At 40.4% G+C, this 27,920-nt stretch overlaps 1 protein-coding gene across 2 annotated transcripts; it reads right to left on the bottom strand.

Annotated features, from left to right (window-relative positions):
* Nucleotides 1-93: 93 nt before the first annotated feature.
* Nucleotides 94-27,427, bottom strand: RNF168 (ring finger protein 168). Of its 2 annotated transcripts, XM_086400570.1 has the most exons (7): nucleotides 27,091-27,427; nucleotides 26,423-26,759; nucleotides 21,493-21,569; nucleotides 14,376-14,555; nucleotides 11,726-11,847; nucleotides 9,630-9,711; nucleotides 94-6,394 (listed from the first exon to the last, which is right to left on the bottom strand). In XM_086400570.1, exons 2-7 carry the CDS (start codon nucleotides 26,721-26,723, stop codon nucleotides 5,435-5,437), a joined length of 1,722 nt encoding a protein of 573 aa, XP_086256696.1. In that variant the 5' UTR covers nucleotides 26,724-26,759; nucleotides 27,091-27,427; the 3' UTR covers nucleotides 94-5,434. The 2 variants fall into 2 exon arrangements, with proteins under 2 accessions (XP_086256696.1, XP_086256706.1); XM_086400580.1 differs by lacking the exon at nucleotides 21,493-21,569 and having other exon boundaries at nucleotides 3,668-6,394.
* Nucleotides 27,428-27,920: the final 493 nt, after the last annotated feature.

The following is a 27,920-nucleotide window of genomic DNA, read 5'->3' as shown; positions in this document are numbered from 1 at the left end:
TCCTCTCAGTTGAATTCAGGGTCCATGTTGCTCCCAGTCCTGCCACAAGGCAACTTACATTGAAGGGTTAAAAAAAAAAAAAAAAAGACAAAATTTAAAGTAATGATTATTTATTAAGATCTTTACACAGGAATCAAGTTATGGGTAAACACAGTAGAGGCTCACCTCCCCAATTGCAGTTTTACACACCTTTATGGATACCAAATGTATAGAACTTGTATAGGAATTTGAAGAAGCCACAAGATATTTGAGGAATGGTTTCCTCTGAGGCTAAAGTCACTTGTGATCTGGGAGCTATAACACAGGGAAACTCATGGTCGGGGTCTCTTGTGACACAGAGCTAAAAATACATCTGGTAGGGGAGAGGTGAGTAGTGTTCGTGAGTAGACAGAAGGCAACTGCACTTTACTGGATGCTATACATGGGCACTTACAGTACACGGAGTCACTGGATAAGTGACTCTCCCCAAAGTGGGGTCAGATGGAGTAGTGACTGGAGGAGAGCCAGGAGAGACACTATCAATTTAAGGTTCTTCGTTGAGTCAGGGCCTGTGCCAGTTGCTCTATTACTTCCCTTAATTCTCCATTGCAACTCTTGGTTACATTGATTCCTGTTTACAAATTAAGAGAGATTAAGTAGCTTGCTTAAGGTCATACAGGTAGAGATCAAGTTAAGAAGGACATTATTTTCTTCCCTCCTGCACCACACGCCCCTTCTTTTGGTGGTCCAAAATTCATGCACAAATTACTACTCCCACAGTTCAGTTCCTTATATGTGAACTAAGGAATCTAAGAGCTATTTAGTTTAAGTATTTATTTTTCTTTATTTGGCTACGCCAGGTCTTGGTTGTAGCACACAGGCTCTTGGAACTTTGTTTCAGCATGTGATATCTTTCAGTTGTGGTATGTGAACTCTTAGTTGCAGCATGCAGGATCTAGTCCCCTGACCAGGGATCGAACCCAGGCGCCCTGCATTGGGAACACGGAGTCTTAGCCTCTGGACCACCAGATAAGTCCCTCTAGGTGTCTGTTTAAAGCCATTCACAGGTCCTACAAGTATCGCAGAGTGCAGATTTGGCTCCTGGGATTTAGTTTGCAGACTTCTGTGCTGGGGGGCTTTCAGTTGAGGCTTCTGGTGTGTTCAACAAGCTTCCTTCCCCTGGTAGGTCCTGAATTCTGTTCTTGTCTCATCTGCAGTGTGAGCCTGATGACAACTCCTCTCTGCTTTTCAAAGGTTTTCAGCCTTTTAGCCTCTGCTCTTAACAGTTTCAAAACTGTAGTTATCTTGATGAGAAAGTGGAACTTGTGTTTGATCACCTTCAAGTCTCTAAAAACTCCAGCTTCATGAGCTGGCCAAGAGTTCTGCCAGAGAGCAGACCTGTTCACCAGCGGAAGTCCTCATTCCCATTCTGCATTCAGAATAGGCACACGCTGCAAGTGGAAGAGGGGTTGCAAACATCAGTTCACCTCTCAGGTCTCCCCTCTCTAGAATCTTAGCCCCTAACTTAGTCCTCATTGTTTCAGTAGCTTTCTGATGTTTTTAAGTAGAAAATTTTACACTTTTATCTGGCTCTTCTCATTGTATTCAGCAGGACTGCAGGTCTACAGCACTGCTACCTGAAAAGCATAAGCTTTGCTTCTCAGGTAATTTAAAAATAGTACATTAAAGCTAAATATATTCATTCACAATGGTATTTGCAAAAACTGTTACTTTTTTTTCACATTGAAAAATCTTCCTAAATTATGATTCTTAGAATTTAAAGGAAAAAAAGAACTGCTTAGAGTGGTATAGGCTTAGATGCATAAATAGCCTTAATCTTATATTTAAGTTTTGAGTAGATGATACATTCAACATGATTGAAAATTCAAAAAGTAGAAAAACATCTAAACTCATTCTTCCACTTCTGTCTCCCAGCCACCCAGTTTCTTTCCCTGCTGGCAATACTGTTTTTCTCTCTCTTCAGTCAGTTCAATCCCTCAGTCGTGTCTGACTCTTTGCGACCCCATGAACCACAGCACTCTAGGCCTCCCTGTCCATCACCAACTCCCGGAGTCCACCCAAACCCATGTCCATCAAGTAGATGATGCCATCCAACCATCTCATCCTGTCGTCCCCTTTTCCTCCTGCCCTCAATCTTTCCCAGCATCAGGGTCTTTTCCAATGAGTCAGCTCTTCGCATGAGGTGGCCAAAGTATTGGAATTTCAGCTTCAACATCAGTCCTTTCAATGAACACCCAGGACTGATCTCCTTTAGGATAGACTGGTTGGATCTCCTTGCAGTCCAAGGGACTCTCAAGAGTCTTCTCCAACACCACAGTTCAAAAGCATCAATTCTTCGGCGCTCAGCTTTCTTCAGTCCAACTCTCACATCCGTACATGACCACTGGAAAAACCATAACCTTGACTAGATGGAACCTTTGTTGGCAAAGTAATGTCTCTGCTTTTTTGCTGTCATGACTTTCCTTCCAAGGAGTAAGCGTCTTTTAATTTCATGGCTGCAGTCACCATCTGCAGTGATTTTGGAGCCCCCCCAAAAAAAGTCAGCCACTGTTTCCCCATCTATCTGCCATGAAGTGATGGGACCGGATGCCATGATCTTCGTTTTCTGAATGTTGAGCTTTAAGCCAACTTGTTCACTCTCCTCTTTCACTTTCATCAAGAGGATCTTTAGTTTCTCTTCACTTTCTGCCATAAGGGTGGTGTTATCTGCATATCTGAGGTTATTGATATTTCTCCTGGCAATCTTGATTGCCAGCTTGTGCTTCCTCCAGCCCAGCATTTCTCATGATGTACTCTGTATAGAAGTTAAATAAGCAGGGTGACAATATACAGCCTTGACATACTCCTTTTCCTATTTGGAACCAATCTGTTGTTCCATGTCCAGTTCTAACTGTTGCTTCCTGACCTGCATACAGGTTTCTCAATTCTCTTCTTTGGATAAATAGTTGCACACTATTCTACACTTGTATTTTTTGTTTACTCTATATCTTATAGTGCTTTTCATATCAGTAAAGTGGGGTTTTTTGTTTAACTGCTGTATAGTATTCCATTTTACCATCATTTATTGTCTCTTGATACGCTTATGGTTGTTTCTAACTTGTTATTACAAACAATACCATACAAAAATCTTTTGTGCATGCCATTCTACATATGTGTGAAATAGTAAGAAATTACTAGAGGTAAATTGCCAAGGTTACCTCTTCAGGGCTTAAAAGTTTTCTATTCATATCAAGCAACACATAAGAGTGCCTATTTCCCTACAGTTTTGCCAAGACTGGAAAAAAAACAAAAACAAAACCAAAACCCATACACAGATAAAAACAAAACCAAAAAAGCACCTTTATCTTTACTAATGAAGGATGGAAAAACATATGAGCATTGGTATAAGTGATATTATGCATCTTTTCACACATTCAAGAGCCATTTGTATTTCCTTTCCTGAGAACTGTTTCTTGGGAACATAAACTTTTCTAATTTTTCTTTTGAGTTGTTAGTCTTTTTCTTAATGTACTAGCAGACACTTTATAAAAAGAAATTAGTTTTTTGTGGTGAACTGTATCTACTTTTTCCCTAGTCTTCCATGTCTTCCAGTTTTCCTTTATGGTAGTTTTTACACAGAACTTATTTTCATGTTTTAATTTTTAACTGTGATAAAACATATAGTCCATTTTAATTTTTAATAATTATTTTAATTTTCAGATTTTCAGCCTCTGCACAGTTCTAGCACTCCTTGAGATATTAAACACTCATATCCGTTCCATAAAAATGGAAGGAAAAGTATCAATACATTATAATGACACAAAATATTTACTAGTTTTTTACAAAGATGCATACATGGTAGGATTATCAGAAAGACTAAGAAGTTAAAATTTGTGTTAAAACCAATTTTAGTCAGCAAGACTTTTCACAGACAAATAGGTGGTTATATATGGAAATCCTAAATACATTATACTATTTTTCTCCCTTTTTGGTCATGGACTATTCCAGGAAGATTTAACTGCATAATTTTATTTGAGAAATCCCTAAAATGTAAAGCAAAATTGGTCTTAAAAAAATATTGGTTTGATGAAAAGATGTTAGTCTACTTTAGACAAATTTGGTTAGTTTCTAAGTACACTTCATTTCAGCACAATCATTACTCAGGAGACAATCATTTTTGAGAAAGGGCAAACTAAATTTTAAGTTAGCATCAGGATTCTACCCATAATTAATCAATATTGAAGGATATGCCATCAGTATGCAGATTACAGAATTTTGGTTACAAAATTTGGAGAAAAAAAAAATCAATGTCCAAAAGCACTGATAAATTTAAGCTACAATTATTAACTCTAGGACATTTTATTATGTTATTACCTTAATAGCATGGTTAACTAGACATCCATCAGAAATGCTGTTAAACCTATTATTTGCTCAAAGTTGTTCATACTACTGAGACAAAAGATCTCTAAGTTAAATTTCATAAAATGAAATTGCTGCCTTCCTATTTAACTTTTGGGGGTAAGATAGGGCAAAACCCAAGTATCATACTTTCTATTTTTGTCCATAAACACAAATAAGTCAGTACAATAACATAAGGAAATAAACACATGGTTAGTCAGGTTCTACAATACAGGATACTGTGACATAACTTTCCATTTTTTCCTCTGGAATAGTAGATTCGATAGTAAGGTGTGTAAAACTATAAAATCTAAATGTTTCTTTGTCATTCAGCAAAGAAACGACGAGGAAGAACACTCTGCCAGACTACACCCGCTACTCCATTCTAGAGCCAGCCGTCTGATCATCCCACACTGTTCATCTACCCACCTAGCCTCATCCCAAGACAAGCTCCTTTGCATCAACAGTCTAGTTTTGTCAACTAAGTCCTAATTTTCCAGAAAACCCTGATTTTTCTGATTTCACACTGACCCCAACCCATTTTAAGTCAAAGAAAATATTGTTAATACTTAATTAAAGCAGAGATGGAAATTAGTGTTATGAAAGATGTATGTCAAGTGCTCTGCAAATATGGGAAAGCTGCAAGAAAACAGCTTTTAAACCCTGCCTGGATACCTTAGCTACTTGATACTAACGTTGCTTTGATTACTAGTCAGGACAAAAAGGGGCTCAAAGGCCATAAAATATGCATTTTGGGGGAAATGCACGGAACTGAATATTTCCTGGGAGTTGGCAAATGCAATTTTACATCTGTAAAGGCTGTCAACCTATACTTAGTACATCACAGTTATTGAAAAAGGAAAGGAGTGGGACTCTTGCTTACAACTGAGTCCGGCAGAAACACATTCATATATTTCTCCTTTGTAATCACATGGTCCTTTAGAGATAATGAGTGTGTCTACAGAGCAGAGCTAATGAAAAATTTATAAAGAACCTATGATGGAAAGCTTCACAACCCAGTCTTACTGGATTATAAAATACTCTTCTTACTCAAGCATTACTTTGTGACTCTCTGAAACATCTGAAAAATACTTTTCTGTGACTTACTAGGCTGTAGGGAATGAGCAGTTTTAGATACATTACAATTATCATTAGTAGAATTTGCTATCTTTCTTCTATTAACCGAACATTTCAACTGGATCTTAAAAGAAGGTTGCTGATGGTTTTCATTTTTTGAGTCTGTCTGAGGTTTTGGCTGCTCTAGCTCAGTTTGTCTTTTGGAATTTCTGTCTCTGGAATTCTTTCTCTGTCCATTTAGTACTTTGTCTGGAGGTGAGGACACAGTCCGTAACTGATATCCATCTGGGGATCCTTTTTGCCGGTCTGGCCTCATTTGCTCTTGATCCACCTCTTCCTGAAGTTGTAATGCTAATAACCTGTCCTGCTTTTCTTGCTTATGTCTCTCAAAAAGTAGATGTTCCAAATCTATCAGTTTTTGCGTCAAGCTGATTTCTGTTTCCTCTTGGTCTGAGGAGGCTTTGGGGAACATTTTCCTTCTTTTTGGAGAAAAGCATGGCTCTCTGATTGCTTCAGACAAAGGTTCTAGGTTTCTTCTTTTGGAGGTACCTTTACTGATTTGTAGGTGAGACTCTTCATTTTCTGTTCCAACCGTGTTGTTTCTAAGGAACTGTGTCATATCTGATACAGTACATTCACTCTCTGTTTCACCACAAGGCTCAGTGGCAGCATCTCCAGAGTAGGGAACTCTGGCTTTAGGTTCCTCAAGATTGATGACACATAACCCTTTTTCATGATTGCTTGGTCCTGTTTCAACTTTTCCTTCAAGGTACCATTCTCCATCACTGGTATATAACTGAGGCATAGGTGACTCCACTGAAGACTTTGCACCTTGTTCCTGAACTTCAAGATATATTTGAGGAGAAAGCGTTGGCATATCTTCTTCAACCTCTGTGTCTTGCCATGTAGGGCTCTTCACATCACTGTTGTCATCAATTTTCTGTAGAAAACAGAAAAAGATTGAATGAACCAAGGGAAACCATCAAGTCATAACATATAAGTCTTATTATACTAACACCAAAACTGAGTTGTCAGTATATACTATAATTACCTGATTATTACTACTACTAAGATATATTAGTTCTTAATAGTATTTTTATTCTGTGTGCCAACTTAAGGTATTTCTTCATTTTCACTCCCATGAAAACCTGCAGCTCAAAACCCACAAGTCAGTTTTATATATGGCCAGGAGCTGGCACCATGACTTGACCTCTCATCTTTTAAACTTCCTCCAAACCAGGGACTTTTAATCCCTTTTTGTGTCACAAACCCTCCTCCTTTTGGCATTTTTGTGAAGCTGACAGGCCTCTTCTGAGAATAATATTTTAAAACATAAAAGTAAATACATAGGGATCAATTTATATTGCAACATAATTATTAAAATCTTATGATATAATAATGCATATCATGAATACATTAAATAATAAGATCTAGTGACAAGTCTAATAATTTGTAACACTGAAGGAGGGATGAGTATAAATGTTTCAAGAGATCTACAACAAATGTACTATGTTATTGGTAACAAAGACACAGGTACTGTTGACAGTATTATGGTTTGCTGCTTATATTCATGACTTTGCTGCTAAGTCACTTCAGTCATGTCCGACTCTGTGTGACCCCACAGACAGCAGCCCACCAGGCTCCCCTGTCCCTGGGATTCTCCAGGCAAGAATACTGGAGTGGGTTGCCCTTTCCTTCTCCAATGAATGAAAGTGAAAGTGAAGTCACTCAGTCATGTCCGACTCAGCAATCCCATGGACCACAGCCTACCAGGCTCCTCCCTCCATGGGATCTTCCAGGCAAAAGTACTGGAGCTGGTTGCCATTGCCTTTTCCAATTCATGACTATAGGAAACACTAAAATGAGAGGTCAGGCGGAAGATAAACCTTTTCTTCTATCCAGGTTCATATTTACTCTATGGATTCTACCCACAGACCTCAGGTTAAGAACCCTTGCTTTAGCCAGTATAATTCTTCTCACTTACAGGTCTTGGGTAAATTAAGATGTAGGATTAGTTTTGACCATGGGAAAGCCTTAAGAAAGGCTTCAATGAGAATTTGCTTCAAGACAAAAATTATTTCTTGTTCAAGATCGTAACTGTTCTTTTACCTACTTTGCTTTGCATTTATTGTTCCTCATAACATTTCTTGTGAACCAATGTAGTCTGGGTTGGACAAATTCTAAGCTGCCTACCACGTTTTGCTGTGAGTATTAATATCAAGATAGGGGGAAAAAAAATACCAGCCTTCAATGCCTCCTTCCATCAATCATTAGTCCCAGCGTAAGCCAGACTATCTGGACTTGAATTTCCCTCTATTATCTCTACTTAAGAGACTCTTTGTGGCTAAGCTGGTAAAGAATCTGCCTGAAATGTGGGAGGCCTGGGTTAGATCCCTGGGTTGGGAAGATCCTCTGGAGAAGGGAATGGCTACCCACTCTAGTATTCTGGCTTGGAGAATTCCATGGATTTGTACAGTGTATGGGGTCACAAAGAGCTGGACATGGCTGAGTGACTCACTTTCACAGGACTGTGAGCAATTCTCTTGCCTCTGCATGCCTCGGTTTTCTCAACTATAATTGGACACAAGGATACCTTACAGAATTGGTGGTTGTGATGAAGATTAAACAAAATACATACATTTTGGGGCACATAAATATCCATTAAGTGTTAGGTACTATAAAACCACCTACCTGAATTGAAAAAAATTTATGAACCTATTTACAAAACTTTGGTTAACAAAACTTCTATATAGGACGTTGATCTTGGTGTCAGCTCATTTTTTCTAGTGCTATTTTCCCGGAAATATGATAGAGGTGGAATGTCACTTGTGTTACTAGGCCTCATAGCTTATGATAAAAATGACCCTTATTGTTGAACTGCATCTGTACTAGGAGACCTAGGAGGGATCTTTAATCCCCTACAGGAAGCCAAAGTTCAGGGCTTTGGTAAACGACTTACAACTCTTTGACTGGCTCTGTTCCTTACCTGGACCTCTGGAAGCTACACCCATGAGTCGTTACAGTAAATAATTGACTCTTATGGGGCATGGGACTTCTAAATCTTCATGGTGACTACACTCCTCTGCATGGTCTCACTTCCAGGCCATCACTTAGGAGCTCTGCAGTGAGGATTCTTGCTGAACAGATATGCCTGATGCTGCCCTACTAGCACGCTTTATTTCCCATTCTGTTATCTTTTAAGTGAAGCTGGTACCAGGGGTAGCCTATTTAGTTTTGTGAGTCTGATGATCTAGGTCAGTTCAGTTCAGTCACTCAGTCGTGTCCGACTCTTCGAAACCCCATGAATCGCAGCACGCCAGGCCTCCCTGTCCATCACCAACTCCCAGAGTTCACTCAGACTCACATCCATCGAGTCAGTGATGCCATCTAGCCATCTCATCCTCTGTCGTCCCCTTCTCCTCCTGCCCCCAATCCCTCCCAGCATGAGTCAACTCTTCGCATGAGGTGGCCAAAGTACTGGAGTTTCAGCTTTAGCATCAGTCCTTCCAAAGAAATCCCAGGGCTGATCTCCTTCAGAATGGACTGGTTGGATCTCCTTGCAGTCCAAGGGACGCTCAAGAGTCTTCTCCAACACCACAGTTCAAAAGCATCAATTCTTCGGCACTCAGCCTTCTTCACAGTCCAACTCTCACATCCATACGTGACCACAGGAAAAACCATACCCTTAACTAGACGAACCTTTGCTGGCAAAGTAATGTCTCTGCTTTTGAATATGCTATCTAGGTTGGTCATAACTTTCCTTCCAAGGAGTAAGTGTCTTTTAATTTCATGGCTATAGTCACCTAGGTCAGGGATATACAAATTTTGCCCATGGACAAAATTCAACCTGGTGTTTGCTCTTATAAACAGTTTTACTGGAACAAAAACAAGCTCATTCATTTACATTTTATTCTGGATGTTTCCACGTGAAAACAAATCATTAAATAGTTGTGACTGAGACCACCTGGGCCACAAAGCCTAAAATATTTACTATCTGGCTTTTTAGAGAAAAAAATCTGCTGACTCCTAGCTTAGGTGAGACTAAGATGATTAAGAAGGTGTATTCCATTTACTACAGTGACTTTTTTTTTAAAAAAGTTAGGAAACTACAAGTATTAACGATCTATAGTATTAATAAACTTGCCAAGTCAAGAATATCTTTAGCATCCACAAACCTTAGACATGGAGCTTTTTCTGTCTTCCTGTACAACTTCAGACTGTGATGCTGACCCAAGTTGAGATTTAGGTGACAAATACCTTCAGAAAAAAAGAGTTTGAAGTTAATTACACTTTAATAAAATGTATATATTAAAAAAAAAAAAGTTTGCCAAAATTTGAATGCTTTGAAACACAAGTGGCATGTATCCAATGAAATAAAGCCAGATTAGCTATTTATGCTCAAAGTTGTCTCACTTGCTACTTGGCTGATTTATCAGAAAAAGTGTTATTTTATCTCCCTGTCTCAGGTATTTTGGTCTAGCTCTGGAACAACACTTACAAGTCCGAGTATTGATATTTTAGTGAAAAATAGGAGAAAAGGAAGCAAAAGTCAAATCTAAATTATTCCTGAATTCTCAAAATAATCTAAATAGGTAGGTCTTGGCATCAAAACAACCTAAGACTGTATAGTCTTTCCAAAAGTAATGGAAATGACATTTTAAATTAGGAGAAAGAATATGTTAGTTTATTTTTAATGTCAGAAATTCTACATTTTTTATCTCTGAAAAATGGTCCATGATCAGATTCTTTACCATTTTGGTATAGAGATTTTATTACATACAAATTTATATCAACTATCTGCTCAGAGACATGAGATTTATCAATATGTTAGCATAAGAGCTGGAAAAGGCAATGGCAACCCACTCCAGTACTCTTGCCTGGAAAATCCCATGGACGGAGGAGCCTGGTAGGCTGCAGTCCATGGAGTCGCTAAGAGTCGGACACGACTGAGCGACTTCACTTTCACTTTCATGCACTGGAGGAGGAAATGGCAACCCACTCCAGTGTTCTTGCCTGGAGAACCCCAGGGACGGCGGGGCCTGGTGGGCTGCCATCTATGGGGTCGCACAGAGTTGGACATGACTGAAGCGACTTAGCAGCAGCAGCAGCATAAGAGCACATCTCGATCTAAGCATCAGTTTATTCTTGTATTTCTGATAAATTTTTATGTTTATATATTTCAAAGTATATATTTAGATTCAAGAAGATTTATGACAATTATATCCTTTATGTGTGTGTATGCTAAGTTGCTTCTCAAACTCATGTCCAACTCTTTGCGACCCTATGGACTATAGCCTGTCAGGCTCCTGTGTCCAAAGGATTCTCCAGGCAAGAATACTGGAGTGGGTTGCCGTTTCTTTCTCCAGAGGATCTTCCTGACCCAAGGATCAAGCCTGTCCCTTTTTATGTCTCCTGCATTGGCTGGCAGGTTCTTTTACCAACAGCATCACCTGGGAAGCCCCCTATATCCTTTATGCTGAATAATATTATATTGATTTGAAATATCCCTGCTTTTCTCTTGATTTCTACTTTACATAATATCAGCATTAACAATATTGATGCTACATGTCTGCTTTTTCTCTTAATAGCAACCACCTCTTTTAACACTGCCCTCTCGCTATAAATCTTCATCTCCCTGTCCCAAATTTCCACCATCTCAAATCCTAAATTTCTTTTTTTTTTTCAAATCCTAAATTTCTATGAATTTTGGAAGGGGGTAAATCACCTGCACATATTTATCTAGTTGAACCAAAAGCCCTTACATGTTTTTGAAGTCTAGATTGTAGTTGATAAACTTCTTCGACTATGAATTACTATGGGAAACCTTATCAACTCGTCTTGCTGCTAAGAGGGGCACAGTGGGGCAACTAAATTCACTCCACTGTTGACTACCTGACTCATGTTTTTTGTATAGTAGGGAAGAAATGTAATATATAAACTGGGAAAAACAGAGTGGGGTAAGATCTAGATGCCAAATTGTAAACTCTTTCAATGAGGATGGCCTTATACTGGACTAGTTTTTTTTTTCATTTGAATCCAAACCAAGAGAAGAAGGAATCCAACTGACTGATTTTGAGAAAATGGTACCAACATGGAAATACTGAGCAGTCAAGATAAAAAAAGGCTTCACATCTCTTCATGCTAGCCAGGAATCTAAGCTATGTGAGCATCTCTCTTATTTTCACTTTATATTAATCTCAGACAATCTAGAGAGTTTCATGCAGAGTTGATGGGCCAAATTTTGATACAGCAGTATTTCATATTCACTTACTTCTGAATATCTCCAGTGTTTGTTTGTTTGTTTTTACTTTTCTTTTGTGATTTGGTTGTGACTGGATCAGATTTTCTGGAATTCAAAGGCGAAGCCAAAACACTTCCCTCACAGAAATTGTTCTTCGACAACAGAAAAAGCATAAAACAATTTTAAAATAAAATAAGCTATTAATTAACTCAGAATCCACAATAGAATTTTTCAGGTATTATGCTCATTATACTTAAATTCTATATATCCTGTGAAATAATACTGACCATGCAAAAATTAGTATAAACAAGATTAAGTTTATCTAAGTTGGTCTAAATTGCATTATTACCCTACTTTAGATAAACACAAACAGCATGATGATACTAATCTCATTAACTGATCATTTTTTAATTTTTCTAATGAATAATTTCATATATTTATAACTACTTTAACCTATAGGGGAAAATTGAAAAAGCTGGGGCTATACCTGGAATAAAAGTTATTTTATGTAAAATAATTTAATTGGGGAATTTAAGGGCATATCAATAAATAGCATGAATATTTACTTCCTATCTCATGACAGACCCATAAGTTTCCTACTATGTCACTGGAAAAATTAACATACTTGGTGGTGGTTGACATTTGGCCTTGAACCACCAAACTTTTATTCCAAAATATCAATAGATCTGCTCTTATAATCCCATGTGAAAACAAGAATTAGAACAATAATTCTCGAAAGACAAAGTTGACCCCAGGGTTTCCTCTTTGATATATTTTCTTTCCTATCCCATTTGTTATTCTATCGGTCTTTTTTTGGCCTTGCTGCTCAGCTAGCAGGATCTTAGTTCCCGCATCAAGGACTGAATCCAGGGCTATGGCAGTGAAAGTGCTGAGTTATAATCACTGAACTGCCAGGGAAGTTCCACAGTCTATGTCTTTTACTTAATTTCTCAGTTGTGTAAAGTTCTGAAACTATTCCACTTAAATTTTAAAAGGAAATATAATTTTTAAAAGGGTGTACATTCTAAAACTCAGTTATATTATGAATGGCAAGTCTCTCAAAAAATGGAGGGAAAAATCAATTCTGGATATACTTCACTTTGGTAAATATATTTTAAGATATCTGTTGTTTGAAAACAGAAGAATTGTTTTTAGAGGCTCTCAAACCTGCACACACACGTCCCCAGAGGGGAGTGGTATTCCCTAAATCCCACCCCCAGAGATTTTGTATTTTAAAAGAACTTCAAGTGATTCTGCCAGGTCCTTTCAAATTACTGGGTCTCACTGTATCCTTTGGTCTTAAAGTATGTGTTCTATCATCCTTCCCTTAATTCACTGTCCCCTAGGCAGTAATTTTTAACCATGGCAAGATAACAAAATCCAGGTTTAATATGTTATATAAGAATTTAGGGACTTCCCTTGAGGTCCAGTGTTTAAGACTCGTGCTTCCATGCAGGGGGCAGGGGTTCAATGCCTGATTGGGTGACTAAGATTCTACAAGCCGCGCAGCATGGACAAAAAAGAATTTAATGTGCTTCACTTTCAAAAAGTGATTGGCATCCATACAGTGGAATATTTTACCACTATTACAAAAGAATTATAGACTATATGTAGCAATATGAAAAATCTCTTATGAAATATCAAGTGAAAAAGGTCAGGAAACAGTTTATGAAGCTAAATCTCTTCCTGACCCTTGATGTTGGACCAAGTCAAGTGATTTGCTTTATTAAATGGCATGTAAACTGTCATGATGCTTAAACAGAAGCGTTAGGAACCACTGCATGGTTGGCTTTTATTCTCTTTCCTCTTCCATAAGAATGGCATGGCCTAAAGAGGACTCCCTCTTCACATGGAACACCACCAAATCAGCTGACATGAATCGTGAACAAGTCATAAATGTGGGTGGTTGAAAGCCTGAGATATGGGGATCATTTGTTACCTCTGCAATGCTGACTGATGCCATTTCCCATTTACATGTAAAATGATAAAGGAGAAGAAATTTGTGAACATAAAATACTAAATAAACCTACATTCAAAAGGAAAAAAAAAAGGTCAGGAAAAAAAAAAACAACCCAGTGTGATTCATTTTAGGTGAAAAAAAAAAGTTATAAGTAAGAAACCATTAATAGTGCTAACCTTTGGGGAAAGAGCCTGATGTAATGGAATAAGAATAGGAGTGGAAAAGTGGGAGGGGGAAATGGAGTTTTCATTTTCCACTGAACAGCTTCCTACGTAACTGAATTTACTTATGAAAAATAAAAATTTTTTATAGAATACTTGGGGGACTTCCCCAACAGTCCAGTGGTTAAGACTTTGCTTTCCAATGAGGGGGTATGGGTTTGATTCCTGGTCGGGGAGCTAAGATTCCACATGCCTTATGGCTAAAAACAAAACATGAAAATAACAGAAGCAATACTGTAACAAATTCAATAGACTTTAAAAATGATCTACATTAAAAAAAAAAATTCTTAACAAACAAAAAAATCCCCAAACAAACCAAGAAAACCACATACTTGGATTAGAGCAAATATATAACAACATGCCAAAAAAGTTTTGTTTTAGGTAGAGCAAATATGTCAGAAATAGTTTCAGTTATGGTGAATGCTTCCTCTTTAGACTGTTCAAAATCAAACAAAGCAATAGTAATGGGCATACTTCAAAGTTCTTTCTTGAAACTTACAATATCAAGGCTCAGTCTTCTTGCCAGTTCTTCATCACTTTTCAGTTGTTCCTCCATTTCTCTGTGCCTTTTTTCTGCCTGTCTCTTTTCCTCCTCTTCCTCCTCTGCCAGTAATTTCTGAATGTATTCTTCACTGGCTTTGTTTTCTTCTTCCTCACAGGCTCGCCGCTCTGCCTCTACCTTAAAGATGATTAATAAAGAACAATCCTTCTCTGAACTTTTGAGTACACGTGCAATATTTCTTAATAAGAATAGTGAAAAAAAAAGAAACAACAACAAATTGGCAGGATTTGAGGGAATTAAAATCCCTCAAATGAAGGTCAAATCTGGAGAGGCCATTTCCTGTAAAGTAGTTCAGGAAGTCTCCTTTAGGAAGCCTCCCCAGTAGGTCCAATGAAACTTTGATCAAAGCCTCATCCCTCCTTGTTTCAGTCCTTATCACAGTTTCTATTACACTATAATACAGTTTTGGAAGTCTTCCTAGGGGATACTTTTCCTTAGGTAATAGAAGGTCACGTTCTGACTAACTTTGGCTTAGGTTTCTGAACCAAACACAAGCAAGGGAATGGAATGATAAAAACTGAATTAAACTGTTTTTTATGAGTTTTATGAGGAAAGACAAAGAAAAACTGTAATAGATTAGCAAGTGATCTAACTTTCTTAGCTCAGTAAATGGCAGAGTAGAGGCTCAAACTCAGCTTTCTGGACCTAAGACCATGCTTGTGGGCATTTAAACTATACTTCCTGAAAGAAATAATGTTAAGAACTACTTTAGAAATCCAAAGGACCTGACTCGAAAATAAGTCCTTGATTCAATTCAAGTGAAGGAAATAGGAGGAAAGATTTGTTAAGTTTTCTTGCTCTTAAAGGAAAGCCACTGGAAGAGACTGCTGTTTCTTCCTCTGCATATCATTGTATATGCAGCTGAGGTTCAGAAATGTGCAGCTGTCTTGCTATTAACCTGAGGATAAAGCCAGGTGACAGAAGTCAGCAAAGAAATGGAACCAGAGCTGTGGATGAAACCAACCCAGAAGTCCCTACTAATCTCTGGAATTCCAATAAATTATAGTTTTTTTCACCTATACCCAAAATCATCCTGATAAAACCTGTTCTCACTACATTGTTGTGAACATTAAATTATTTCTTAAACCCTTACTTAAAGACATTATTTAGACAATATGCTGACAATTAACTACTATGATTATTTATTAGCTCTTGTAGAGCTCACATGGTCTAATACAGTAGCCACTAGCTACATGTGGCTATTGAAATGTGACTAGTCCAAATTGAGATGTAGTATAAGTACAAAATACACAGTTGAAGACTAAATAAGAATAATCAATACTTTCTATACTGACTACATAATAAAATATTTTAGATACAATATATATAAAAATTTCATGTTTTTTAAAAAATTAAAATGTGGCTAATAGGAAACTTTCAACTGTGTATGAACCCACTGGACAACATTGCTCTAGACTAATCAGGGTAGGAGGAGTACTAAGGTTTTCCTGCTGCTACTGCTAAGTCACTTCAGTCATGTCCGACTCTGTGCGACCCCACAGATGGCAGCCCACCAGGCTCCCCCGTCCCTGGGATTCTCCAGGCAAGAACACTGAAGCGGGTTGCCATTTCCTTCTCCAATGCAGGAAAGTGAAAAGTGAAAGTGAAGTCCGACTCTTAGAGACCCCATGGACTGCAGCCCACCAGTCTCCTCCGTCCGTGGGATTTTCCAGGCAAGAGTAGTGGAGTGGGGTGCCACTGCCTTCTCCGTAGGCTCTCCTAGTATAGTGAAATCCAAAGACCCCGCTTTTCCTAATTAGGTACTTGACAAAGAAAGTAGACTGAGCACCAAAGAACTGATCTTTTGAACTGTGGTGCTGGTGAGACTCTTGAGAGTCTCTTGGACAACAAGGAGATCAAACCAGTCGATCCTAAAGGAAATCAACCCTGAATATTCACTGGAAGGGGTAATGCTGAAGCTGAAACTCCAGTATTTTGGCTACCTGATGCACAGAGCCGACTCACTGGAAAAGACCTGTTGCTGTGAAAGATTGAAGGCTGGAGAAGGGGATGACAGAGGACGATGGTTGGGTGGCATCACTGACTCAATGGACATGAGTTTGAGCAAGCTCCAGAAGCTGGTGAAGGACAGGGAAGCCTGGTGTGCTGCAATACATGATGTCAGAGTTGGACATGACTGAAAGACTGAAAAACAACTTCACAATTAGCCCTTTATGCTTTCCTCATCTAAAGGCACTGTTTCTGCCTCTAAAATTCATATACTGAAGCCCTAACTCCTCAATGTGACATTTACAGGTGGGGCCTTCAGGAGGTAATAGGATCATGAGGGTGGACTCCTCATGAAAGGGACTAGTAGCCCATGCCCGAAGGGCGGCGGCCAAGAGGAGTTACCCTAAGTCCGAGGTCAGGGGCAGCGACAGAGAGTGCCAGGCTGCAATGGCACAGGAACAGCTGAGAAGAGCTACCCAAGTCTGAGGTCAGGGGCGGCGGCCAGGAGGAGCCACCCCATGTCTGAGGTCAGGGGCGGCGGCTGAGAGGAGATACCCTGCGAACGAGGTCAGGGGCAGCAGCCGGGAGGAGCTACCCCACGCCCCCACTCTGGAGACAAGGGGTGGCGGCCAGGAGGATCAACCCCAGGTCCAAGGAGAGGTGGATGCGCCGGCGCAGGAGGGCCTAGAGGAGCTATCCCACGTTGAAGGTCAAGAAGGGCGGCGGTGAGGAGATACCCCTCATCCAAGGTAAGGAGCAGCGGCTGCGCTTTGCTGGAGCAGCCGTGAAGAGACACCCCACGCCCAAGGTAAGAGAAACCCAAATAAGATGGTAGGTGTTGCAAGAGGGCATCAGAGGGCAGACATGCTGAAACCATACTCACAGAAAACTAGTCAATCTAATCACACTAGGACCACAGTCTTGTCTAACTCAATGAAACTAAGCCATGCCCGTGGGGCAACCCAAGACAGGCGGGTCATGGTGGAGAGATCTGACAGAATGTGTGGTCCACTGGAGAAGGAAATGGCAAACCACTTCAGTATTCTTGCCTTGAGAACCCCATGAACAGTATGAAAAGGCCAAATGATAGGATACTGAAAGAGGAACTCCGCAGGTCAGTAGGGGCCCAATATGCTACTGGAGATCAGTGGAGAAATAACTCCAGAAAGAATGAAGGGATGGAGCCAAAGCAAAATCAATAGCCAGCTGTGGATGTGACTGGTGATAGAAGCAAGGTCCGATGCTGTAAAGAGCAATATTGCATAGGAACCTGGAATGTCAGGTCCATGAATCAAGGCAAATTGGAAGTGGTCAAACAAGAGATGGCAAGAATGAATGTCGACATTCTAGGAATCAGCAAACTAAAATGGACTGGAATGGGTGAATTTAACTCAGATGACCATCATATCTACTACTGCGGGCAGGAATCCCTCAAAAGAAATGGAGTAGCCATCATGGTCAACAGAAGAGTCCGTAATGCAGTACTTGGATGCAATCCCAAAACGACAGAATGAATTCTGTTCGTTTCCAAGGCAAACCATTCAATATCACAGTAATCCAAGTCTATGCCCCAACCAGTAACGCTGAAGAAGCTGAAGTTGAACGGTTCTATGAAGACCTACAAGACCTTTTAGAACTAACACCCAAAAAAGATGCCCTTTTCATTATAGGGGACTGAAATGCAAAAGTAGGAAGTAAAGAAACACCTGGAGTAACAGGCAAATTTGGCCTTAGAATACAGAATGAAGCAGGGCAAAGACTAATAGAGTTCTGCCAAGAAAATGCACTGGTCATAGCAAACACCCTCTTCCAACAACACAAGAGAAGACTCTACATATGGACATCACCAGATGGTCAACACCGAAATCAGACTGATTATATTCTTTGCAGCCAAAGATGGAGAAGCTCTATACAGTCAGCAAAAACAAGACCAGGAGCTGACTGTGGCTCAGATCATGAACTCCTTATTGCCAAATTCAGACTTAAATTGAAGAAAGTCAGGGAAACCACTAGACCATTCAGGTATGACCTAAATCAAATCCCTTATGATTATACAGTGGAAGTGAGAAATAGATTTAAGGGCCTAGATCTGATAGATAGAGTGCCTGATGAACTATGGAATGAGGTTCCTGCCACTGTACAGGAGACAGGGATCAAGACCATCCCCATGGAAAAGAAATGCAAAAAAAGCAAAATGGCTGTCTGGGGAGGCCTTACAAATAGCTGTGAAAGAAGAGAAGCGAAAAGCAAAGGAGAAAAGGAAAGATATAAACATCTGAATGCAGAGTTCCAAAGAATAGCAAGAAGAGATAAGAAAGCCTTCTTCAGCAATCAATGAAAAGAAATAGAGGAAAACAACAGAATGGGAAAGACTAGAGGTCTCTTCAAGAAAATTAGAGATACCAAGGGGACATTACATGCAAAGATGGGCTCGATAAAGGACAGAAATGGTATGGACCTAACAGAAGCAGAAGATATTAAGAAGAGATGGCAAGAATACACAGAAGAACTGTATAAAAAAGATCTTCACGACTCAGATAATCACGATGGTGTGATCACTGACCTAGAGCCAGACATCCTGGAATGTGAAGTCAAGTGGGCCTTAGAAAGCATCACTACGAACAAAGCTAGTGGAGGTGATGGAATTCCAGTGGAGCTCTTTCAAATCCTGAAAGATGATGCTGTGAAAGTGCTGCACTCAATATGCCAGCAAATTTGGAAAACTCAGCAGTGGCCACAGGACTGGAAAAGGTCAGTTTTCATTCCAATCCCAAAGAAAGGCAATGCCAAAGAATGCTCAAACTACAGCACAATTGCACTCATCTCACATGCTAGTAAAGTAATGCTCAAAATTCTCCAAGCCAGGCTTCAGCAGTACGTGAACCATGAACTTCCTGATGTTCAATCTGGTTTTAGAAAAGGCAGAGGAACCAGAGATCAAGTTGCCAACATCCGCTGGATCATGGAAAAAGCAAGAGAGTTCCAGAAAAACATTTATTTCTGCTTTATTGACTATGCCAAAGCCTTTGACTGTGTGGATCACAATAAACTGTGGAAAATTCTGAAAGAGATGGGAATACCAGATCACCTGACCTGCCTCTTGAGAAATCTGTACGCAGGTCAGGAAGCAACAGATGTTCAAGTTAAAACTGGAACAACAGACTGGTTCCAAATAGGAAAAGGAGTACATCAAGGCTGTATATTGTCACCCTGTTTATTTAACTTATATGCAGAGTACATCATGAGAAACGCTGGACTGGAAGAAGCACAAGCTGGAATCAAGATTGCCGGGAGAAATATCAATAACCTCAGATATGCAGATGACACCACCCTTATGGCAAAAAGTGAAGAGGAACTACAGAGCCTCTTGATGAAGGTGAAAGAGGAGAGTGAACAAGTTGGCTTAAAGCTCAACATTAAGAAAACGAAGATCATGGCATCTGGTCCCATCACTTCATGGGAAATAGACGGGCAAACAGTGGAAACAGTGGCTGACTTTTTTGGGGGGGGCTCCAAAATCACTGCAGATGGTGACTGCAGCCATGACATTAAAAGACGCTTACTCCTTGGAAGAAAAGTTATGACCAACCTAGATAGCATATTCAAAAGCAGAGACATTACTTTGTCAACAAAGGTTCGTCTAGTCAAGGCTATGGTTTTTCCTGTGGTCATGTATGGATGTGAGAGTTGGACTGTGAAGATGGCTGAGCGCCGAAGAATTGATGCTTTTGAACTGTGGTGTTGGAGAAGACTCTTGAGAGTCCCTTGGACTGCAAGGAGATCCAACCAGTCCATTCTGAAGGAGATCAGCCCTGGGATTTCTTTGGAGGGAATGATGCTGAAGCTGAAACTCCAGTACTTTGGCCACCTCATGCAAAGAGTTGACACACTGGAAAAGACTGATGCTGGGAGGGATTGGGGGCAGGAGGAGAAAGGGACGACAGAGGATGAGATGGCTGGATGGCATCACTGACTCAATGGATGTGAGTCTGAGTGAATTCCGGGAGTTGGTGATGGACAGGGAGGCCTGGCGAGCTGCGATTCATGGGGTTGCGAAGAGTCAGACATGACTGAGCGACTGAACTGAACTGAGCCTTAGAAGAAGAGATACAAGAGAGGTGATCCATCTCTCCCTCCCTCTCTTTGCCATGTAAGAACACAGTGAGAAGACAGCTGTTGAGAAGCCAGGAAACAGACCCTTGCCAAACGCCACATCCAGAACTGTGAGAAATCAATGTTTGTTGCTTCATTCACCCAGTCTATGGTGGTTTTGAGCCTGAATGGACTTAAGACACCATATACCACCGTTTCCTATCCTTTATGCTTAAAGCTTCAGGGAAATTTAAAAAATCTCCTTCATACTTAAATGCTTACAGATCACTATCACATAAGAAGAGCACCAAACACGTATAAATAAACTAAAGCTAATTTTAATTATTTTGAACACATGTAAAAACTGGAGCTTTGGGATGTCCCTAGAGATCCAGAGATTAAGACTGTGCCTTCCAAAGCAGAGGGTGAGGGTTTGAGACCCTGGTCAGGAAGCTAAGATCCCACATGACTTGCAGCCAAAAAGCAAAATACAAAACAGAAACAATACTGTAATGGTCCACATTAAAAAACAACTGATTTTGATACTTGGCAAAACTAATACAATTATGTAAAGTTTAAAAATAAATAAAATTAAAATTACAAAAAAAAAAAAAAAGACTCTTGAGAGTCCCTTGGACTTCAAGGAGATCAAGCCAGTCAATCCTGGAGGAAGTCGACCCTGAATATTCTTTGGAAAGACCGATGCTGAAGCTCCAACACTTTGGCCACCTCATATGAAGAGCCAACTCATTGGAAAAGACCCTGATCCTGGGAAAGATTGAGAGCAGGAGGAGAAGGGGCTGACAGAGCATGAGATGGTTGGATGGCAACACCGACTCAATGGGCTTGAAAAAAAAAAAAAATAAATAAAAAAATAAAAAACAACTGAAGCCTTTATAAGCTATATTAAAATCATTAACATTTCAGTATATTATTTATTTATATAGGCACATAAAACTGTATGCAAAAACACAGCAGAAAATTTTTCCAAAAAAGAACATTTACAACCTACCTTGCTTATCTCCTCTTCATATTCTCTCCTTAATTCCCCAGGCTTACTTAATAAGCGGACTGGCTGATAGTCATCAACTGTTTCAGATCAAGAGAGAAAATTACATTATAGGCAATTACAGAATTCTATAGCTACCTTTGAGCTTACATTAAACCCATATTAATATAAAATGCAAAATTAAAATAAGTGTACAATTATTAACAGCTACAGGAATATGGAATTCCATTTTTAAAAAGGCCAGAGGTTTTCTGGTTCAAAATGGCACACAAATATGTATACTTAGCTCTTTCTCTAGAAGCCATTAAAATAACAGTAAAGGAATTTTTAAAAAGCAATCCCACAATAACAGCAAACAGATAGTTCTCCAAAAAAGATATATACAAATAGCCAGCAAGCACATGAAAAGATGCTCACCGTCACTAGTCATTAGGGAAATATAAATCAAAAGCACAATGAAACAGCATCTCCCCCCTACTCCATCAAACCAAGAAAACAAAACCAGAAAGTAGCAAATGCTAACAAAGATACAAAAAGGAACTCTTGCCCTTGCTGGTGGGAGTATTTAAGATTGTACAGCTGTTATGGAAGAGTATAGCAGTTCCTCAAAAAATTAAAACATAGAATTACCACATGATCCAGCAATTTCTTTTCGGGTACATACTCAAAAGAGTTGAAAGCAGGGACACAGACACTTGTACACCAATGTTAATTCACAATAGCCAAAAGGTGGAAGCCAAAGATGGAAGTAACCCAATGACCCACTGACAGATGAAAGGATAAACAAACACAGTAAACACGTATTAGCCAAAAAAAGAAATGAAATTCATTCACATGCTACAACATAAAGTCTGACTTTATGTTAAGTGAAAGATGGTGGTGATCATTTTGTACTATGTAAAATTACTGAATCACTGCTGTGAAATAGTGAACCTAATGTAATATTGTAAGGTAATTATACTTGGATTATTTTTTTTTAATGAAGTCGCCAAATTGCCCATACTGGGAAAAAGAGAGAGCGGAGAAAAAGAGAAAGGGAGGGAAGAAGGGAAGGGACAAAAAAAGCTACAAATAGCTACTATGATTCTACTTATATAAGGTACATAAAGTAGTTAAATCATAGAGACAGGAAGTAACAGTGGTGGTAGCCAAGGGCTGGATAGAGAGGAACTGAGGAATTATTATTTAACGGGCATAGAGTTTCAGTTTTTGAAGATGAAAAAGTTCTGGAAAGGGATGATAGTGATGCTTGCACACCTATGCGAATGTACTCAATGCCTTGAACTGCACATCTAAAAATGGTTAAAATGGTAAGTTTTGTAATGTATACTTTACCACAATTTAAAAAACACACTAAGATACCAGTTAACACCTACTAGGATGGCTATAAAAAATGAAAAAAAATTTTTAAAAAGCAGAAAAGAACTAGTGTTGGTTAGGATATGCAGAGATTACACGTTGTTAAGGGAATGTAAAATGATGCAGATCTGTGAAAAAGTTTGACAGATCCTCAAAAGGCTACACATAGAATTACCATATGATCCAGCAACTCCACTCCTATATACACAAAAAAATGAAAACATATTCAAACAAATACTTGTACATGAGTATTCATATCAGCACCCATTCAAACAGCCAAGGGTGAAAACTACCCAAATGTTCATCAATGAATGAATGAAATATATATATATATAAATTATTCAGCCCTAAAAAGGAATGAAGTACTAATGCATAATAGAACCTTGTATGAACCTTGGAAACATTATGCTAAGTGAAAGAAGCCAGACATAAGAGATCACATATTTTATGAATACACTTATATTATCTTTGTTGCTGTTGTGGAGTTGCTAAGTTGTGTCTAATTTTTGGGAGGACCCTATCAGAGATACCAAAGGAACATTTCATGCAAAGATGAGCTCGATAAAGGACAGAAATGGTATGGACCTAACAGAAGCAGAAGATATTAAGAAGAGATGGCAGGAATACACAGAAGAACTGTATAAAAAAGATCTTCACGACCCAGAAAATCATGATGGTGTGATCATTGACCTAGAGCCAGACATCCTGGAATGTGAAGTCAAGTGGGCCTTAGAAAGCATCACTACAAACAAAGCTAGTGGAGGCGATGGAATTCCAGTTGACTGTGGATCACAATAAACTGTGGAAAATTCTGAAAGAGATGGGAATACCAGACCACCTGATCTGCCTCTTGAGAAACCTAAATGCAGGTCAGGAAGCAACAGTTAGAACTGGACATGGAACAACAGACTGGTTCCAAATAGGAAAAGGAGTTCATCAAGGCTGTATATTGTCACCCTGTTTATTTAACTTCTATGCAGAGTACATCATGAGAAACGCTGGACTGGAAGAAGCACAAGCTGGAATCAAGACTGCCGGGAGTAATAACAATAACCTCAGATATGCAGATGACACCACCCTTATGGCAGAAAGTGAAGAGGAACTAAAAAGCCTCTTGATGAAAGTGAAAGTGGAGACTGAAAAAGTTGGCTTAAAGCTCAACATTCAGAAAACGAAGATCATGGCATCCGGTCCCATCACTTCATGGGAAATAGATGGGCAAACAGTGGAAACAGTGTCAGACTTTATTTTTCTGGGCTCCAAAATCACTACAGATGGTGACTGCAGCCATGAAATTAAAAGACGCTTACTCCTTGGAAGGAAAGTTATGACCAACCTAGATAGCATATTCAAAAGCAGAGACATTACTTTGCCAACAAAGGTTCGTCTAGTCAAGGCTATGGTTTTTCCTGTGGTCATGTACGGATGTGAGAGTTGGACTGTGAAGAAGGCTGAGCGCCGAAGAATTGATGCTTTTGAACTGTGGTGTTGGAGAAGACTCTTGAGAGTCCCTTGGACTGCAAGGAGATCCAACCAGTCCATTCTGAAGATCAGCCCTGGGTGTTCTTTGGAAGGAATGATGCTAAAGCTGAAACTCCAGTACTTTGGCCATGTCATGTGAAGAGTTGACTCATTGGAAAAGACTCTGATGCTGGGAGGGATTGGGGGCAAGAGGAGAAGGGGACAACAGAGGATGAGATGGCTGGATGGCATCACTGACTCGATGGACGTTGAGTCTGGGTGAACTCCGGGAGTTGGTGATGGACAGGGAGGCCTGGCGTGCTGTGATTCATGGGGTCGCAAAGAGTCGGACACGACTGAGCGACTGATCTGATCTGATGGACTGTAGCCCGCCAGGCTCCTCTGTCTATGGGATTTCCCAGGCAAGAACACTGGAGTGGGGTGCCATTTCCTTCTCCAGGGGATCTTTCTGATTCAGGGACTGAACCCACATCTCCTTCATTGGCAGGTGGATTCTTTACTGCCCAGGCACCTGGGAAGCCCTTCCCAATGAATACCTGTTGCTTATTCTGAAGTTCTTTTGTTCTCAGATCCATCACACAGCCCAGATGCTTCCTTCTGCTTATACCACGGAGATCTGATTTTGGTGATTTGTCCTGGTATCTTTTGGGGTTTATGGGAACATTTTATGAGCTAATTCTGTGGAAGGATGTCTATGATGTTTAATTCTGCTAAATAGGTGGTGTGTGTGTTTTACTGGGGCTTCATAGAAATTAAAAAACCAAGCAAATTCACAGAGAACTCTGGAAACGGGGAGGGGAAGAGTGGGAGTCATAGCTTAATGGTTAAAGAGTCTGTCTGGAGTGATGAAAAAGTTTTGGAAACATAGTGGTGATGATTGCAAAACACTGTGAATGTATTTAACACTACAGCGTCCACTTAAAAATGGTTAAAATGGCAAACTAAGAAAAGCTATGACCAACCTGGATAGCATATTAAAAAGCAGAGACATTACTTTGCCGATAAAGGTCTGTAGAGTCAAAGCTATGGTTTTTCCAGTAGTCAGGTATGGATGTGAAAGTTGGACTATAAAGAAAGCTGAGCACTGAAGAATTGATGCTTTTGAACTGTGGTGTTGGAGAAGACTCTTGAGAGTCCCTTGGACTGCAAGGAGATCCAACCTGTCCATCCTAAAGGAAATCAGTCCTGGATATTCACTGGAAGGACTGATGCTGAAGCTGAAACTCCAATACTTTGGCCACCTAATGAGAAGAACTGACTCGTAAGAAAAGACCCTGATGCTGGGAAAAACTGAAGGCAGGAGAGGGTACGACAGAGGATGAGATGGTTGGATGGCATGACATGAGTTTGAGCAAGCTTCGGGAGTTGGTGATGGGACAGGGAAGCCTGGTGTGCTGCAGTCCCTGGAGTCACAAAGAGTCAGACATGACTGAGTGACTGAACTGAACTGAACTGACAATAAGTAAAAAGAATTCCAAAAAAAGGTCAGTGTATCACAGCATTAAGCATCACATTCAAAGCCTAAACAAGAAACATCGCATGACTTATTGAGCACATAAATGGTCAAGCTGCTGGAGTCAAGCGTTCAGTTTGGGGCATAAAGAAGAGTCCACACTGTGGAGGACCTCTGAATAAAAACGGCTGAACTAGATGGCCACAGAAAGCTATTTTAGGCTCCCTGCAAGCTTAAGAATTAAGTGAATGGCAATGTACAGGCAAGCAAGTTAGAGAAAATAATTGAAAGTGAAAAGGACATTAACACAAGAATCCTTACTTCCGCTGTTGCTATACTGCAATTGTGGCTCCTCTGCGACTATTTATATAACTTTTCACATGACTGAAGACTCTATCGGGCAATTCTTTTGTTTCGGGTTTTTCTTTTCATTTTTAATCGAACAAATACCAAGTGAACACACGCTGGGCATTATAACAATGAACAAAATCTTGCCATTGACCTTAATCAACATTTTGAGACCAAATTAGACAAATACTAACTGGCTCTCTGTTTTATCCTTTTAAAAATGGATTAGTGGCGGTTGGCTTTCAAAATGATCTTGGTTTTTAGACAACAAACGCGCTGGGTTTTACTCACCTATTTCCTTTGATTCTTGCCCAGAGGCTCTTAGCTTGCATTCCTTTGGATAGTGTTTTTGAATTATCTCCCACAGTTCCATATTAACAAGAGAATTTGTTCGGCTACGGTACCGCGCCCACGAAGAGACCCGGCGGCGACAGAAGGGACAGCACAAACTTGCCTTTTCGACAGTCGATTCGAAGCATGGTTTACAGAGCGTGTGGTTACAAGGCAGTGTCACAGGCTCGAAGAGGATTTCCACACAGATCTGACACTGACATTCTAACAAGGAAGGGATGGACTCTTTGGGTACAGCCATTTTAATATGCTAATAAGGCATATTCAACATCAACACCTGAAAGAGAAAGAATCTTGTTTCCTGTCCGAGTAGGAAAAAAGCAAAGTAACAGTTTTGCGTTTTAAATATTATGCCCAGTAGCCTGCCAGAATTCAGAGACTGAAAGCATCAAATGTCTAGAAGTAAAAATGGTGTTCTACAGGTCAGGTAAACAGTAAAACCCTGGAAGGCGGTGTATTTGTCCATGTTTAAGATAAACATCCGGAAAGAAAACAAATGAACCTTGGCTGCTCCCAGGCATTAACAACCATTGCAGCAGGGCGGAAGGTGGGCGCCAGATCTCTGGCGCAGCCTGAGCCACGCGCCAAGTTCCCCTCCTCCCGCTTACCAGGTGAGAACGCTCCCTTAGCTCCTGGCAGCCAAGACGCAGGCCGCCGAGGCGCATAGCCCTCGGCCCATCGTTCGAGGAAGACTGCAGCTCCCCTCCGGACGCGGGCTCCGTTGGAGCGGGACTTCCGTTTTACCGCTGCTGTGGGTCCGCGCTCACGCCTTACTCGGATTCTGAGCCCACCCCTCGTCCCCTCTAAAGTCAGCCAGAAAGCCTAATCTTAGCGGCGGTGCCTCAGAATCCCGCAAGGGCTAGTGGCGTCACGACAGCCCGCCAAAACGGCCCCTCCCACCATCGAAAACCGACAAAGGATACAAACAGCTAACATTCCGCCGATGGGACTTCCGGGCCTGCGCGCGCACTGCCCGCCCCGCTGGCCCCGCCCTGCTGGCCCGGGAGAGAGCCCGCCCCTCCCCTCGCGCGGCGTGTGTGCTTGCGTGCTAGGTCGGTCCAGTCCTTTTGGACTCTGCGTCACTATCATCTGTGGCCCCAAAGATTCCTCTGTTCTTGGGATTCTTGAGGCAAGAATAATGGAGTGGGTTGTCATGCCCTTCTCCGGGTGATCTTCCCAAGCCAGGGATGTAACCCCCGTCTCCTGCGCCTCCTGCATTGGCGGGTTTTTTCACCGGTGAGCCACCGCCCACCTCGGGTCGTTGTGGCTCTAATTTTCTCGCGTGACTCCTGCTCCCGGGGACTGCGGACACTGGGCAGTGTCGCAAGATTGGTCTCTGGGCAGAAAAAGGAAAACCTCAAAACAAACTGAGACCCGAGCGGTAACTTGAAAATTCTTCCCTCTATACGCCTCAGCCAACCTTTCTGTAGTACCCTTC

The sequence above is a fragment of the Bos grunniens genome, chromosome 1 (genome assembly GCF_055505025.1).
Source record: "Bos grunniens cultivar Pamir isolate PY7600 chromosome 1, Bosgru_T2T1.0, whole genome shotgun sequence".
NCBI classification, from domain to species: Eukaryota; Metazoa; Chordata; class Mammalia; order Artiodactyla; family Bovidae; genus Bos; species Bos grunniens.
The sequence above is the reverse complement of the archived record's forward strand: the minus strand, read 5'-3'. Positions and strand labels throughout refer to the sequence as shown.